General features: G+C 33.2%; 1 protein-coding gene across 2 annotated transcripts in view; it reads right to left on the reverse strand.

Annotated features, from left to right (window-relative positions):
* Nucleotides 1-1,933: 1,933 nt before the first annotated feature.
* The window catches only part of LOC124360433 (coiled-coil and C2 domain-containing protein 2A), a 45,241-nt gene continuing 33,185 nt past the window's right edge, over nucleotides 1,934-13,989 (reverse strand). For both annotated transcript variants that reach the window (XM_046814065.1, XM_046814064.1), the window contains 4 exons: nucleotides 8,368-8,619; nucleotides 6,720-6,955; nucleotides 5,989-6,124; nucleotides 1,934-2,412 (listed from right to left, as the gene is read on the reverse strand). In XM_046814065.1, coding sequence (XP_046670021.1) covers nucleotides 2,224-2,412; nucleotides 5,989-6,124; nucleotides 6,720-6,955; nucleotides 8,368-8,619 — 813 coding nt within the window. In that variant the 3' untranslated portion in view covers nucleotides 1,934-2,223. The remainder of the gene's footprint in view (nucleotides 2,413-5,988; nucleotides 6,125-6,719; nucleotides 6,956-8,367; nucleotides 8,620-13,989) is intronic.

The raw sequence follows: 13,989 nt of genomic DNA on the forward strand, positions 1-13,989 counted from the left end.
AAAAAAGCAATAGAGATATTGTAAAATAACTAATAACAAACGTCTGTGAACAATAACAAAGAAAAAAAACAATCTTCTTAATTAACAGTAACAAATAATACTGCTGTATTAACAGTAATGCTTCCTTTATTTAAAACAACTGTTAAAAGAATGAAATAAAGGTTAGTTCAACTAGGTTAACTTTTGCCTGTTAAAAATAATAAAGAAACTATTCCACTTTCACAGTAATGTTCAGACAACAATGTTTTTATAGTGGAAACAGCATAGATCAGCCGTTTTATGGGTAAAAAGCTGATTTATCGTATGAAGTAGTTTTAATGAATAAAATAAATCATAAAACAACAGATACTAAAATAAATTTTAATGAACATCAAATATTTGACACTAATCTATCCTTATCTAACACCACACCGGTACGAGCATAATACCAAATGCCAACGATTACTGCGTGCAACATCTCACCACATTGTCTGTTGTACACAGTTGAAATATAGAGCCCATATCGAACCTCTAAACTACTAAAAGTAGGTTGTTTGTCTCAACGACCCGCTTTCTTATATTTTTAAAAAATGGGTTGTTTTGCTATGACCCTTTTTCATATTGTTTATACATTGCTACAACTTGGACTGTTGACACAAAGAATGGTTGAGTAAAAGACCTAGTTCTCTCATTATGATTTAGTTTTTTTAGACAATAACCTATCTTTTGAAACGAATTAAATAGGCATAAGTGGCGTTGTCACTACGAACCCAGTTGAGTAATACATCCTTTTCATTCAATACACGGGTTGTTCTAACAACGTACCTTGTAGAAAATCTTAAATATAAAAATAGGTCAATGTCTCTACTATCTGTTGACTAAACGACTTTATTTTATTTGTTATTTTCCTAGAAAGGATCGATTAGTAGTGTAAAAGACCTATCACGGCTATTGGATTCTAACTTTAAAAAAAAAACTTGATTGTTTTTTCCCAAGAATTTCCTGAATAAAGGATTTATTTTAGACATACTTGAAGAATTTCAATATAAGTAGATTCTTAAACAAGAAGTGCTTTGGCATTAATAACAAGCTCAAATACAGTTTCCATAATATTCTTTATTAAGATAATAGATTCTCAAGTGAGCTGGACATGTCTACACCTAACAACAGACTAAACCACTCAGAACCAGTTTACTCAAATATTCTGGCTACCACAACAGGACTACCAAGTAGTGGACATGTTCATTCTATCACCCTATTTTATCATTCTTGTTATATGTGTATTCTCTATTCTGGGTTTGGGTTTTGTGTTATTTTTAAATGTATAATAACGTCTACTTAACTGACAAGTTTAGCTTAGTTTATTTATTGATCATGATCATGGAACAATGTACAAGTACATCAGTTCGCTTATATTCAATCAAACAGTTGTTTTAATGAATTGGATCTATGCTGTGAAAAGTGAATTTCAAGGTGAGTTAGGCAGTCAGTGTTGGATAGCAGTAGCTGCATTTTTCTGCTGTAAGATTGTTTACCACTTTTTGGTTGTCGAAATTATTAAACCATGAATTGCTAATTGTTAATATTAGGTTTAGGTGTAGAGATGGTAGGATGGCAAATATTATATGGTTGAAATAAATTAGATACTCCTCTAAACAACAAAAACTGAACTATAGATAAAAGGGAATAAATCACTGCATATTTAATAATTAATTTTTCATAGTATCAGTGTTTCTTACATTAAGATTAAGTTAATTGAAAAATCTGTGACACATTAAAAGTGTAATTGTTGTAATATTCAGGAGCCAATTTACTATAAATGTTTTGAACTGGGCCATCTGTCTTTCTATATTTACTTGGATTGTATGAATTGCTGATTCTTTTAACTTATTGTTATATTTTAATGATTTTTTCCTCATAACCAAGTACAGGTTTTTAAAGAAATTAAAATATCTGATTTAATTGGTTTTTTATTAGCTGAACAAAGACTTATGAAAGCAAGGGAGGTTTCAGGCAAAAAGTAAATTTGTTTATGGCTAAATAACATACTTTATTAAATTTACATAGTAAAAAAAAGAATTAATTACAAGTGGACAAGTTAAAACTGAATATAAATATAATAACAAAACATTTATTACAAAGTAAAAAATAAATAAGGTAACTTACATAAAGCTTATTACTTATATACTAGTAAAAATGGGTTAAAATAAATAGAATATTTAAAGTAAGAACGAGTGTTGAGTGTTATCTTCGAAGCGTGAGTGATGTAACATACACCCACACAGACAAAACACTACACACAAATGGATGTATATACACTGCCAGAGCAAACTCCACATCAGGATTCTCATTGGTGTGAACTCCTGTAGCCCGGACAGCTTCCACAATTTCTTCTGTCTTTGTAAATGCAAAATTCTGAGTAAACCCACACATCTGAAAAAATGTAATTGTTGCTTGAATTTTTGTTTTAGGTAAGAGTAATAGAGCTGTGCCCAAAGATTGTAAACTTCTGGATGAGTTTATGTATCAGTTTCTTATTTTTTTAGCACATTTTGTATAATTAATCATTGTTGATTGATACACACAAATTCTTTTAAGGAGAGGCTGATTCCCTTACTCAAAACAAAGTTAATTATTACTAATATATAAATGAACAACTAATTCTGATGCAACTTTGAGTATCTGTAAGCTTAACAATTGAGCTTTTATATTCGCACAATTAATAATGTGATAACATTTAATTAATAGCACATTTTTAAGAAGCCATAGTTATATCGCCTTATTTATGCTGCTTTTACCTGTTCAACTATGTAACATTTACACTATATTTATACACACACACACACACACACACACATATATATATATATATATATATGTATTTAAAAAATCCTTAAGTTTAATTTCCTTCACAATCCTCCATCATGAAAAACAAAATTCAAACAAAGAATTTTAATTTGTTTTACTTTGCGGAAAACTTTTTACTCTCAGTAAACAAATTTATAAATATTATTATATTTCATTTAGCAGTTTCTAATCAGGCTTAATTTAATTTTTTTTTAATTTTCAGTGACACTAAATAGTGTAACAGATCAACATAGTTCAAATTTAAATTTCAAATAGTTCGTGGCAAGATTGGTAAGCGGAAGTTGTCATGTATCACAAACAGCTGATTATTACATATAAGACTAAAATAATTAATAAAGCAAAAGATAAGTTAAATGTAAACTGGAATCAATTTGAGCTATTTAATTGCGATAATTACTAAAGAAATTTTTTATCTATTGGCTATATTAACAAACATTAAGGTAAAACGTTGGAGGCTGAAAAGCTCAGGACTTCTGGTTTATTGATCCGGTAGCTGTAATGGATTGCCAGCCTGCTTCTGGCTGGATCGGTAAAAGAGAAAGGACATGTCTTGGTAGTCCTCATGCTAGAGAGCACTTGTTTTTATAAAATTTGATTGTGATTAAATTTGTGAAGTGCCAATTGCAAATTATATAATGTAGTGTGATTAATATTTAAATATACTTGTTATTAATCATCATGTAAAAGAACAAGCATTACATGGATCATCAGAGTCCCTTGTTCAAGTAAATTAAATTGGTGAATCATATTGCATTTGGAAATACATAACAAATTTATATGAGTGAAATACAAGGAAATTTATTATCCTGGAGATCATCGGAATAAGGTAGACCTTCATTGGAATCATTTCACAATCAAATTATCCACTCATCACAAGTAAACTGTTATACAAAATCTAAACAATTACATGCAGTCAACATAAACCATTCAAACTAAATTCAATGACAATGGTTTTTCATCATATGCAGCAACCACGTTTATCAGTTACCATAATCCCATTTTTAACCGGAACTGTGTCACATGACAATGTTAGGCAAATAATGGACAGAATTCAACACCTTCATTTTAATGTACATTGGACATCCATCTAATCATCACCACATTGAGATCAGCGTCATATGGCCGAACTTTGCTGAACCGCGACATATGTCACACAACATATGGGGCAGTTTACAACAATTATTAACCCCACCGATATTTTGAACATCACAGCAAAAACGTGGGGCTATTAAAATAAAATCCTACAACTGACTCCTCATATGGCGCCGCAACTGAAGGGTAATGAACACCACGACTGATTTTTAAAATAAAATTAGTTGTATTATTGATTTTTATGTGCACACTTTGTTTACAGGTATTTGTTTATTGATAAATATGTAATGTGTTAGTATAGATTGATATTTACTAATCTAAGTTGTAAACATATATATATTGTGAATCGTTAATATTTTGAAGTGGGTCATTGAAATATCGTTGTCTTCAATCCAAATGATTGGAGAAAACTCAATTCTTCTCTTCAATTTTACTTCCAAGTGGAAAAAATTCAAAATCAAAATACCAGAATAAAACTATGATGGTGAAGGAGTAGAGGAAATTTAAGTTGACAATCTTGAAGTTATTTAGTGAAAAACAGTAATCTAAAATGATGCTCTCACGAATTTTTGCTCATAAATACGTTACCTTTTGTTTAGAACCTAGTTTTAATGCAAAAATTTGAGAAATTTAACCCTGATGACACAGTACAAAATTTGCATCTTCTAAAAAATTTATTTTTATACCTTTATGCCTTATGTAATGACTATATTCCTGCAAAATTGTCAGTTTTACAACCTCTTAGAAGCAAAACCATTAGTTAAATTCATTTTAAGTTTCAAAACCCGTCACATCATTAAGTGAGTATGAAAAACTGCAGCATCTGAATTTCCAAAAAATATTTTTTCTCATAATAAACTGGTATTTGTTATATGTTTTCATAGTTTATCAACAATAAATGTTAAAATTAAAGAATTGTTTGTAAAAAAGTATGTTTGTATTGCGGTGGGTCTGTTTTTGATACTATACCTAAAAAGTATAAAGTGGATGTGGCGGGGTTTGATTCTAGGCTTCTCAAATATAAGTGTGACCCAATATCTTAAGCAAGGATTAATATTTAGAGCTTGTTTAGACTTTGAGAAGGCATCACATATAGCACCATTATTCAAGCTATCAGGAATAAAGAAATTGATAGTATGCAGATGAACAAGTTTCATGATATGTACAATTCCAACTCTAGGGTGCCACAGTTCAAATCCCAGCAACAAGAGTTTGGCCTCAGAGGGGTTGCCAACATTCCGTAGGAAACTTGTCACAGATCATTTTCTTCATGCTGTCTGTCATCAAGCAGTCAACCCAAATCAATCTATCCTTTACTTACAAGTATGCTTTCAGCCACTACTACTACAAGTATGCAGGACTTCGTGGGGGCAGTGTTAAACTGCCTGTTGTACATTTCTATTGTGTAATGATTTTTGCTTGTTCTTTTCTCAACATGCAGGATGCTGAGTTCGGGTATGTTAATGTTATTTTTATGTGGATCTTTTTCATTTTTAATTTAGACTTTGCTGTATTCAATTTTTTCATTCTCACTTAATGATGGCAAATATCTGTGATTTTGTTATTCCTTCAAATAATCCATCATCATTAATGAACTTTAAACAAAAGAAAAATAACTCAACATATTTATTAGGCTGTAAAGTGACTGGTGCTCTCTGGTCTGATGCCATTCACACATAGACTGTGGTGGGCGCACATCACTACTACCCCCAATGTTCTAAAGTCTGTACATGCGAGTGTCACAATGAAGGTGTTAACGATGAAGTGAGTAGAGCAGTTCTGGACACAGGTAAAATTAATTAAATTGGTCTGTAATCCTAAATACATCTGAAGGATATTATTGGGATTCTAATGTTGTATTAATGCCAGCTATTGATAGACAAGAAAACCTCCTCTGAAATTTAAATTTAATTAAGACTAAGAATTAAGAATTAAAATGAATTTGCCACAGTTACAGATTTCTAATGATCACTTTTAGGGTTAAACAAAAATATTTAATTTTTTGTATGACTACTCACAATGACTTAATTCATGCAGTGTGTTAATTACCTTGTGACTGGAGAGTGTCTGACTAAGCTGGTTGATGTGTTCTGAAGACACAGAGAGATTATTGCTCCAAGCGGCCTTCTCCAGACCAGGGAGCAGCTTCCGCAGTTTAACTGTTACATAACGATTCCAAACTGTCCTAAAATCATAACATCACACCTCTCATACATTGACAGATAGCATGATAACTAAATATTTAGCTACCAATCATGTTCGAATGAAATTATACCATCGCAATCAAAGTGAGAAAACCTTGCTAAAACATTAAAAATTTACCAAGTAAAACAAAAAATACGAACACCAATAACGCCATAAGAAAGATGAAGTGATTTAATGAGTTTGAGTGGTTAATGTGTAAGAAATTAGAGAAAAGGCTAAGCCACATATATGGGAAGGAAACAGGATTTTTTTGGATGCTATCGTTCAGTGATAAAAAAAATCAGTATAACAAAAAAATTTTGTATCACTGAACAATGGCAAATGTCCATAAAAATCATGTTTCCTTCACAATCCTTTCATTGTCAAAAACAAACTTCAAACAAAGACAAGTATATATTTATGTATTTCTCATTACAGAAACAGCACTGCAATCATTACTCTGTTAATTTCTAAATTTAAATAGAACACTTTTACAGACAATAGAGACTAATCAAAATTTGAAGAGTAAAAATTCATTAATTAAAATTCATTGTCATTAATTAACAAATCGTTTTAACTATACATAGTGAAATTACCTTGTAGTTGGTCTCCATTTTGTAATGGAATCACGTAGAATTTTCTCCAGCTTGTCTTGTAGTAGAGCTACATCAGTTTTGAGGGTTGGCGACACTGTGTACTCTATCTGAGTTGGCTGAACTGATTCCATTGGAGCTGCAACATTTCTGTTAAATGCAGGCCACCAGTCACCTCTACGAGTTACATCAAACTTAGTTCTGCTCACAACTTCCTCTCGTTGGATGTTAGCCCATATCTGCAATATATAACTGTAGCTAGTACAGAAGGATCTCATTTTGTTGGATGCAATTGAAATCATTAACAAAATATTATCATTGTATGTTACTTGATAAAAGGCATAAAATATCACTGTAGAACTGTGCTTTAATTAAATTTAGATAGTGTAATAGTTAATAAAATGTAGTAATAACTTTATACATAACAAACGTAGCCTACAATAAAATTGATGTACTGGACCACTTCAGTTAATGTGGAGTTTAGTTCCAACTACACAATAATCCAACACTTTAGCAATACAATTTGGTTACATTTGATAATTAATCATTATAAAATATTTCTACAAGAGTATTTATGTACAAGTGACATGTAACAGGCTTCGCTGAGGTTGCATGTAAAATTTCAAGTCAAGAGCTCATTTCGTTCTCGAGATGTCTTGCAGACAGATAGACTTCGTACAGAAAAGAAATGTTTACATTCCCCCGGCAGACAAAATAGAAACTGTGTCAGCCTACTCAGTGATAAGCTTCAGTGATGCTCAGCCAAATTCCATGGTTGGGTTTTAGAAAATAAAACCGATGAGCTAGTTAGTGTAATACAATACAAGAATACACCAAAATCAAATCTTGTCACCAACTTTTAACATTGACTTTCCTTTCTATAATTTTTCTTTTTACTGTATGAATAAGACAGATGTGTTAATCTGTCACATCTAAAAATATTACATGATTGTTCTCAGCTTGTTTGTAAATTTATTAATACTGCTACTGTCTTGTTGCCAATGTGGTTACCCATAACACCAATGTAAGTATATGCTAACACTCAGCCAAATCCCATGGGGTGACTTTCACCATCATTGAACTCATTGTTGTATATATAAAAATGAAGCTTCATGCAACATTTCAAGCCTATAGGTCAGTTAATTTTTGAAATATTGTGTGGACAAACGGAGATGACATTTTTCCAGTCCCAAACTAATGCTCTGGTAATAAAGAATATTATAGTTTCAAAAAGGACCAAATGAACCAAAAATTGCATTACTCAGTAAAATGATAGCAAGAAAGCAAACTATAATAATGCTTTACTAAAAATTTATTATAATGGAGGAAAAAAAGAAAAATAAGATATCAAACATCCATGTAACATAGTTTTAAATCTTTGAAACATGTTATTATACTGAAACCAGTAACTTGGCATACTATAAAAAATATGGCCAAAATGTGAATTGTATCATATAGTGATGCTGCTATCGTGAAAGGATCAAGTATGATCTTAAGCTAATGAAATGGATGGATGAATCATGACTTATTGCAATGTGGCAAACAAAAAAGTTCAAAGAGGTTCCTGAACATGTTTGACTTATTTACAATCTCAGTAATGTAAGAGTTTACTGATTCACCAATACCAGTTTTATCCATCTAGTCGACTCACATTATCCTGATTGATGAGGCAATAAACATGGTGAAGGGGACAGAAGCTATCCTGAGTGTTAAACTGCTGTCCAGTGGCTGGGTCCCATAGGGTGGCAGTCCCAGATATGTCCCGGGTCAGCACCAAAGCCATAGGACCATGTGGTACCCCACTACCCAGTAGTAGCCAAGCTTTCAGTCCTAGGTGCAGCAAGTAGCAGCAGAGTAATACAGCATGATCCTCTGAATCTCCAGACAGTAGCGTCAGCACTTGCTGCACACATTAACTGTCGCTGTACTCAAATGAAGAATTACATAGCGGAGATTATTAAAAAAAAAGATTTTTCCTCCTTAGACATGATTTAAATTACATGCAATTTTCTTTGTAGTTTTATAATACCATTTCTCAATTTATTTCATAAAGGATTTAATTTAAGGAGTAATATAATTTGATCAACAGTATATACAGGGTGAATATAAAGTCAGGACCCCCCCTCTACTTTTTTCCATAGGTAATATAAGGAGATATCCTTTAGGTAGTGGTGCAATATGGAAAGGAAGTTTCATTTTATGATATTGAAAATTTTTTGTGTCCCCCAAAAATGTGAAATTTTGGGGGCAACCCAAAAATTTCAAATGTAAACCCCTATTATCAAGTGACCCCTTATTTTAAAGAGCATGAAAAAACTTAAATAGTGGTGAAAACCAGAGATTGCTATCTCTTTTCTAATCCGAAATAATAGCCAGTATACCAGAACAATTTTAATAACTCACCACGTCACGAAGTCAAATCAAATGTTCAAACTGAAGCCCTCCTACTATTTGGCAGTGAGACAAGCGTAGGGTGAACGCCTCTCTGACGTTTTGGAAAGTCTGAGGTGGTATTTGGTTGCAAAAATCAATAATCCTGTTTCTTAAATCTTCAAGGTTTGCTACTGGTGTTTTGTAAATTATGGACTTTATGTGACCCCATAGAAAAAAGTCCATGGGTGTAAGGTCCGGAGACCGTGCAGGCCATTCTATTACACCACGCCTACCAATCCACTGACCACGTAGCTGAGTTCCCAAGGAAATGTCTTACAGCACGATGATAATGTGGTGGGGCACCATCTTGCTGGAAATGAACGATTTCTTCTTCAAATTCATGTTGATTTATTTCCTCTCTCATAGTTACAAAGATCTCAACATACATGCAAAAACAGGAAATGATCTCCACATGGGCATAGCCTGTGTGTGGAGATCGAGACGCGATCAGCAGCATGAATATGTACTCATCAACATAAAAAGTAATGTAAATCTTCGTATGGAAAAACAACGTAATGACAACATGAAATGCAACTTTTGTATGCTTGTAATGTAAGAAAAAACAAATACTTCATAGCTACAACAAAGCAAGTGTTTGACAATAAGATTACAACCAGATAACAACCGCAGAAATGATAATGTGATAATGGATGATTAATAAATGATAACAAGAATATAAACTGAATTTATCCAAAATACGAGCTATTGGTTAATTAGGGGGCTTGGAACCTCTCACACACTTATACACTCACGCCACACATAACCATCATAATCTATCTATCTCTCTCTCTCTCTCTCTCTCCCTCCCCCCTCTCTATCCCCCCCTGCTCCACTTTACTTTTATCTCCCTCTTCCTGTCCCTACATTTACCACCATCAAAAGACACTCTATCAACACTCAATCCTACACAGTTACAACATCATGACACCAACCCACTGTCAATGCTACCGATGAACGAACATAGGTTCAACAATTATGCTAATGTGCATACAAAGAAGTTATAAAATATTCTAACTCAACTTTATCTATGTTTAGTAGCCATGAGGTTACTTTCTTTTTATAAGTGACGGATTTGTAAACACTTGGTAACTTAAGACAATCTGGTAATTTAGGAAAAATTATATTTGCAATGTAGTGTGAATTTGTGCAATTGATGGACTTCTCTAATTTCGGGGCAATAATCCCAGAGGACACTGCCAATCTCGAGGTCGAGTAGCTATGGCTTACTTGATTAAAAATATTACTGTGGTTTTTGAACATGTACATTATAATATTTCTAACATATAAATGTCTAACGTTAAAAACCTTAAATTCATCAAATAACATATCTGAAGGATAAAGACGATTTTTGTTCAAGGCAGCTTTAATAATTGCTGTTTGGACGATTTCTAATGGTAACAGCGAGCTCTTAAATGTCCCACCCCAAGCAATAATTCCGTACTGCAGAATAGACTGTACGAATGCGTAATAAACCATTTTTAGTAAATCAAATGTTAATATATTACAAAGTTTTTAAAAAATAAAAATGTGTTTCCTCAACTTACTTCTTATATATTGGATATGAGCTGTCCATTTCAACCGATTATCAAAAAATACTCCTAAATACTTGTACTCAGATACACGCTCTACACATTCACATGACATACAGCCAGCCACTCTGCCACAAGTGTGAAGCCTCAGGTGTAAATTGTCCGGATCATGACCCGTCCGAAGTGCCACTGCCATGCACTTTGTTTTTTTAATGTTGATGGTGAGTCCATTTTGGTCAAACCAGCGCTTTACAGTGTTTAGACCACGCTCAGCCGCCCCATACACCTCTGGCCAGCTGGACCCCTCGAAACACAGAGCTGTGTCATCCGCGTATAAAAATATTTTATGTCAAACGCTTTAGCCAAATCAATAAATACCAATAGAGCCTTCCTGTTTTTGCCCACAGCATCATGTAACTCTTTAGTCAACAAATATAAAGCATCATTCAAATTCCTATCGCTCCTAAATCCAAATTGGTTTTGATAAATTATATTGTTGATTTTTAAATAATTCACAAGTTGGTTCTTAACACATTTCTCTAAGATTTTTGCAAGTACACTAGATAAAGTAATAGGTCTATAGCTTACACACTCATGTTACGGACCCCCCTTAAAAATTGGAATAACTTTACCCACTTTGAAAACATTCGTATAAATCCCTTTTAAAATACTACAGTTAAAAATATGTAACAGTGGTTTTATTAGTTCGGTAATATTATCTTTGACGATCCTAGCGGAATCCCGTCAATCCCCGGAGCGAAGCCCCCCCTGAGTTCGGTGACACTCCAAAAAATATCATCCTGAGTGAGGGGAACCAACCTGAGGGCCGAATCAACTGCGAAGTCACCATCATCAATAACAAGCTCAGTTACGGGAGGGACAGCACTGGCTAGCCCTGCCCCAACACTGACATAATAATCATTGAAAGTGTCCGCAACCTTAATCACGTCACTTTTATCAGGCTCCCTATTCCCTTCCAAAAATGGGTCAATTTTGAAAGTTTCTTTTCGTTTAGTATTACCGGTAATTTCGCTAATACTTTTCCATAGGAATTTCGCGTTATTCTTGTTCACGTTAATATTATTATGAAAATAGTCTTCTTTCGCCGTTTTAATAAGGTTACTAAGTACATTCCGGTAGGATTTAAACTGAGCAATAAGAATAGGATTGAAAGGTTGTTTTTTTAATTGTTTGCTAATCTTATCTCTGTGTCTGATCGACTTAACCAATCCTCTAGTCATCCACGGTTTTATTTTCATTTCTTTCGCGGGAATGTGTTTATCTTCTGTAGAATTTTTCAATATTGTCTGTATCTGATGAACAAATAGGTTGCTAGAAGTGTTGACGTCGTCTGTTTCAACTACAGACTCCTAATTAGTTACGGAAATGAGATGTGCTACTTTTTTGAAATCTATAAAAATGTTGTGATATGTTTTACTAAGTTTAGAATTGATAATATTGTTATTAATTGCAGCAACTGTAAAATAATGATCCGTCATTTCTGCTTTAATTACACCGCATCTTACATCTTTCGTGGTACGTGAGTCGACAAAAATATGATCAATGCAGCTACTTGTATTTGTGGTGACTCGAGTGGGTAAGTTAATACCACAGACATAGCCCGCGCCATAGAGCACATCCAGGTAACGTTGCGACGTTGGGTTATGTGTATCCGGCAGAATACAGCAGTTCACGTCACCTATCAGCCAGTGTGTCCTGTCCCGCGGCCTGCTATCACAATACGACTCCAGATTATCAATAAACAGTTCAAGGTCAAGGTCAGGTGATAGGCTGCGGTACACAGCCAGGATACTGTGCCGGCCACTACCAGTTACTATGTCTATTTTAATGCTAGTTGCCCCGTGTAAACTTACTTCCTCACTACTCACATTCAGATTTTCCCTTACATACACAATCACTCCATCATTCTGATTCCTACGCTTTTTGTTAACTAAAATATCGTACCCATGCATTCGCTCAAACATGCTACTTTCATCCATCCAAGTCTCCGTTAGAACTATAATATCAAATTTCTGGTTATAACTACTTAATATTAACATGAGCTCATCAATATGCTTGTTGTAACTACGAATATTACAATGCAATATTGTCATTAAGTTATCAGAGGCACTGTAAACATCATCATTCTTGAAAAAACAAAAGGAATTTATTCCCTCAAATAATTCGGTATTAATTGCAAAAGAGCCAATTTCTTCGATAAGATTTGGATTCATTAAAAAAGTATATACCCATGGCCGACCCACGCAAAAAAAAACACATACAATGCTTACAGTAATAACTAAAAGTCCGTTCACTTATATATAGATGTTAAACGTGATAGTACAACTATATGAAAAACTGGATTTACTAATACACTAAGTATGTGCCTTATATTCATTTAACTTATTTTATAATTTAGGTTTCTGAAAATGTAAAAATTACAGATACATTATTGTTATTTCACTGAAGCTTTAAAATTGTATTTACACTAAAATGATTCTTGTAACATTTCCAAATTCAGTTGACCATTGAGATTCCCATTAATAAAAAATGGTCCTATAATGTGATTCCAAAAATAAAATGTTTGAACATTTGATTTGACTTCATGACGTGGTGAGTTATTAAAATTGTTCTGGTAATACTGGCTATTATTTCGGATTAGGAAAGAGATAACAATCTCTGGTTTTGACCACTATTTAAGTTTTTTCATGCTCTTTAAAATGAGGGGTCATTTGATAGGGGTTTACATTTGAAATTTTTGGGTTGACCCCAAAATTTCGTATTTTTGGGGGACACAACAAATTTCGTATTTTTGGGGGACACAACAAATTTTCAATATCATAAAATGAAACTTCCTTTCCATATTGCACCACTACCCAAAGGATATCTCGTCATATTACCTATAAAAAAAGTAGAGGGGGGGGTCCTGACTTTATATTCACTCTGTATACAAGTTGTTTAATATTGAAAGTACTGATATATTTGTAAAATGGACATAAACATACAAGAAATAATAAAGAAACATGTATATAAGTATGAGGGCCTACTGTATGTATCTCCAATCGTTCAGTAGTTGACTTTACTCTCTAACACCTCATGCATTACCAAGTCCCTAACGTTTTTACAAGTTGTTCTGATGAAACAACAGCACTCTGAAATTTCATGGAAACCCAAACACCACTGTTATCAGTCACTGAAAACAATAGTCTGTGAAGAGGGTATTGGAAAGTTGGAACTCAGGTATGAGAAATGTCTCAATTTTTAAATAGTGATTTAAAAGTGTGATAATCATTTGGCTTCAATTTTGTAAA

This window comes from Homalodisca vitripennis, chromosome 4 (assembly GCF_021130785.1).
Source record: "Homalodisca vitripennis isolate AUS2020 chromosome 4, UT_GWSS_2.1, whole genome shotgun sequence".
Taxonomy (NCBI): Eukaryota; Metazoa; Arthropoda; class Insecta; order Hemiptera; family Cicadellidae; genus Homalodisca; species Homalodisca vitripennis.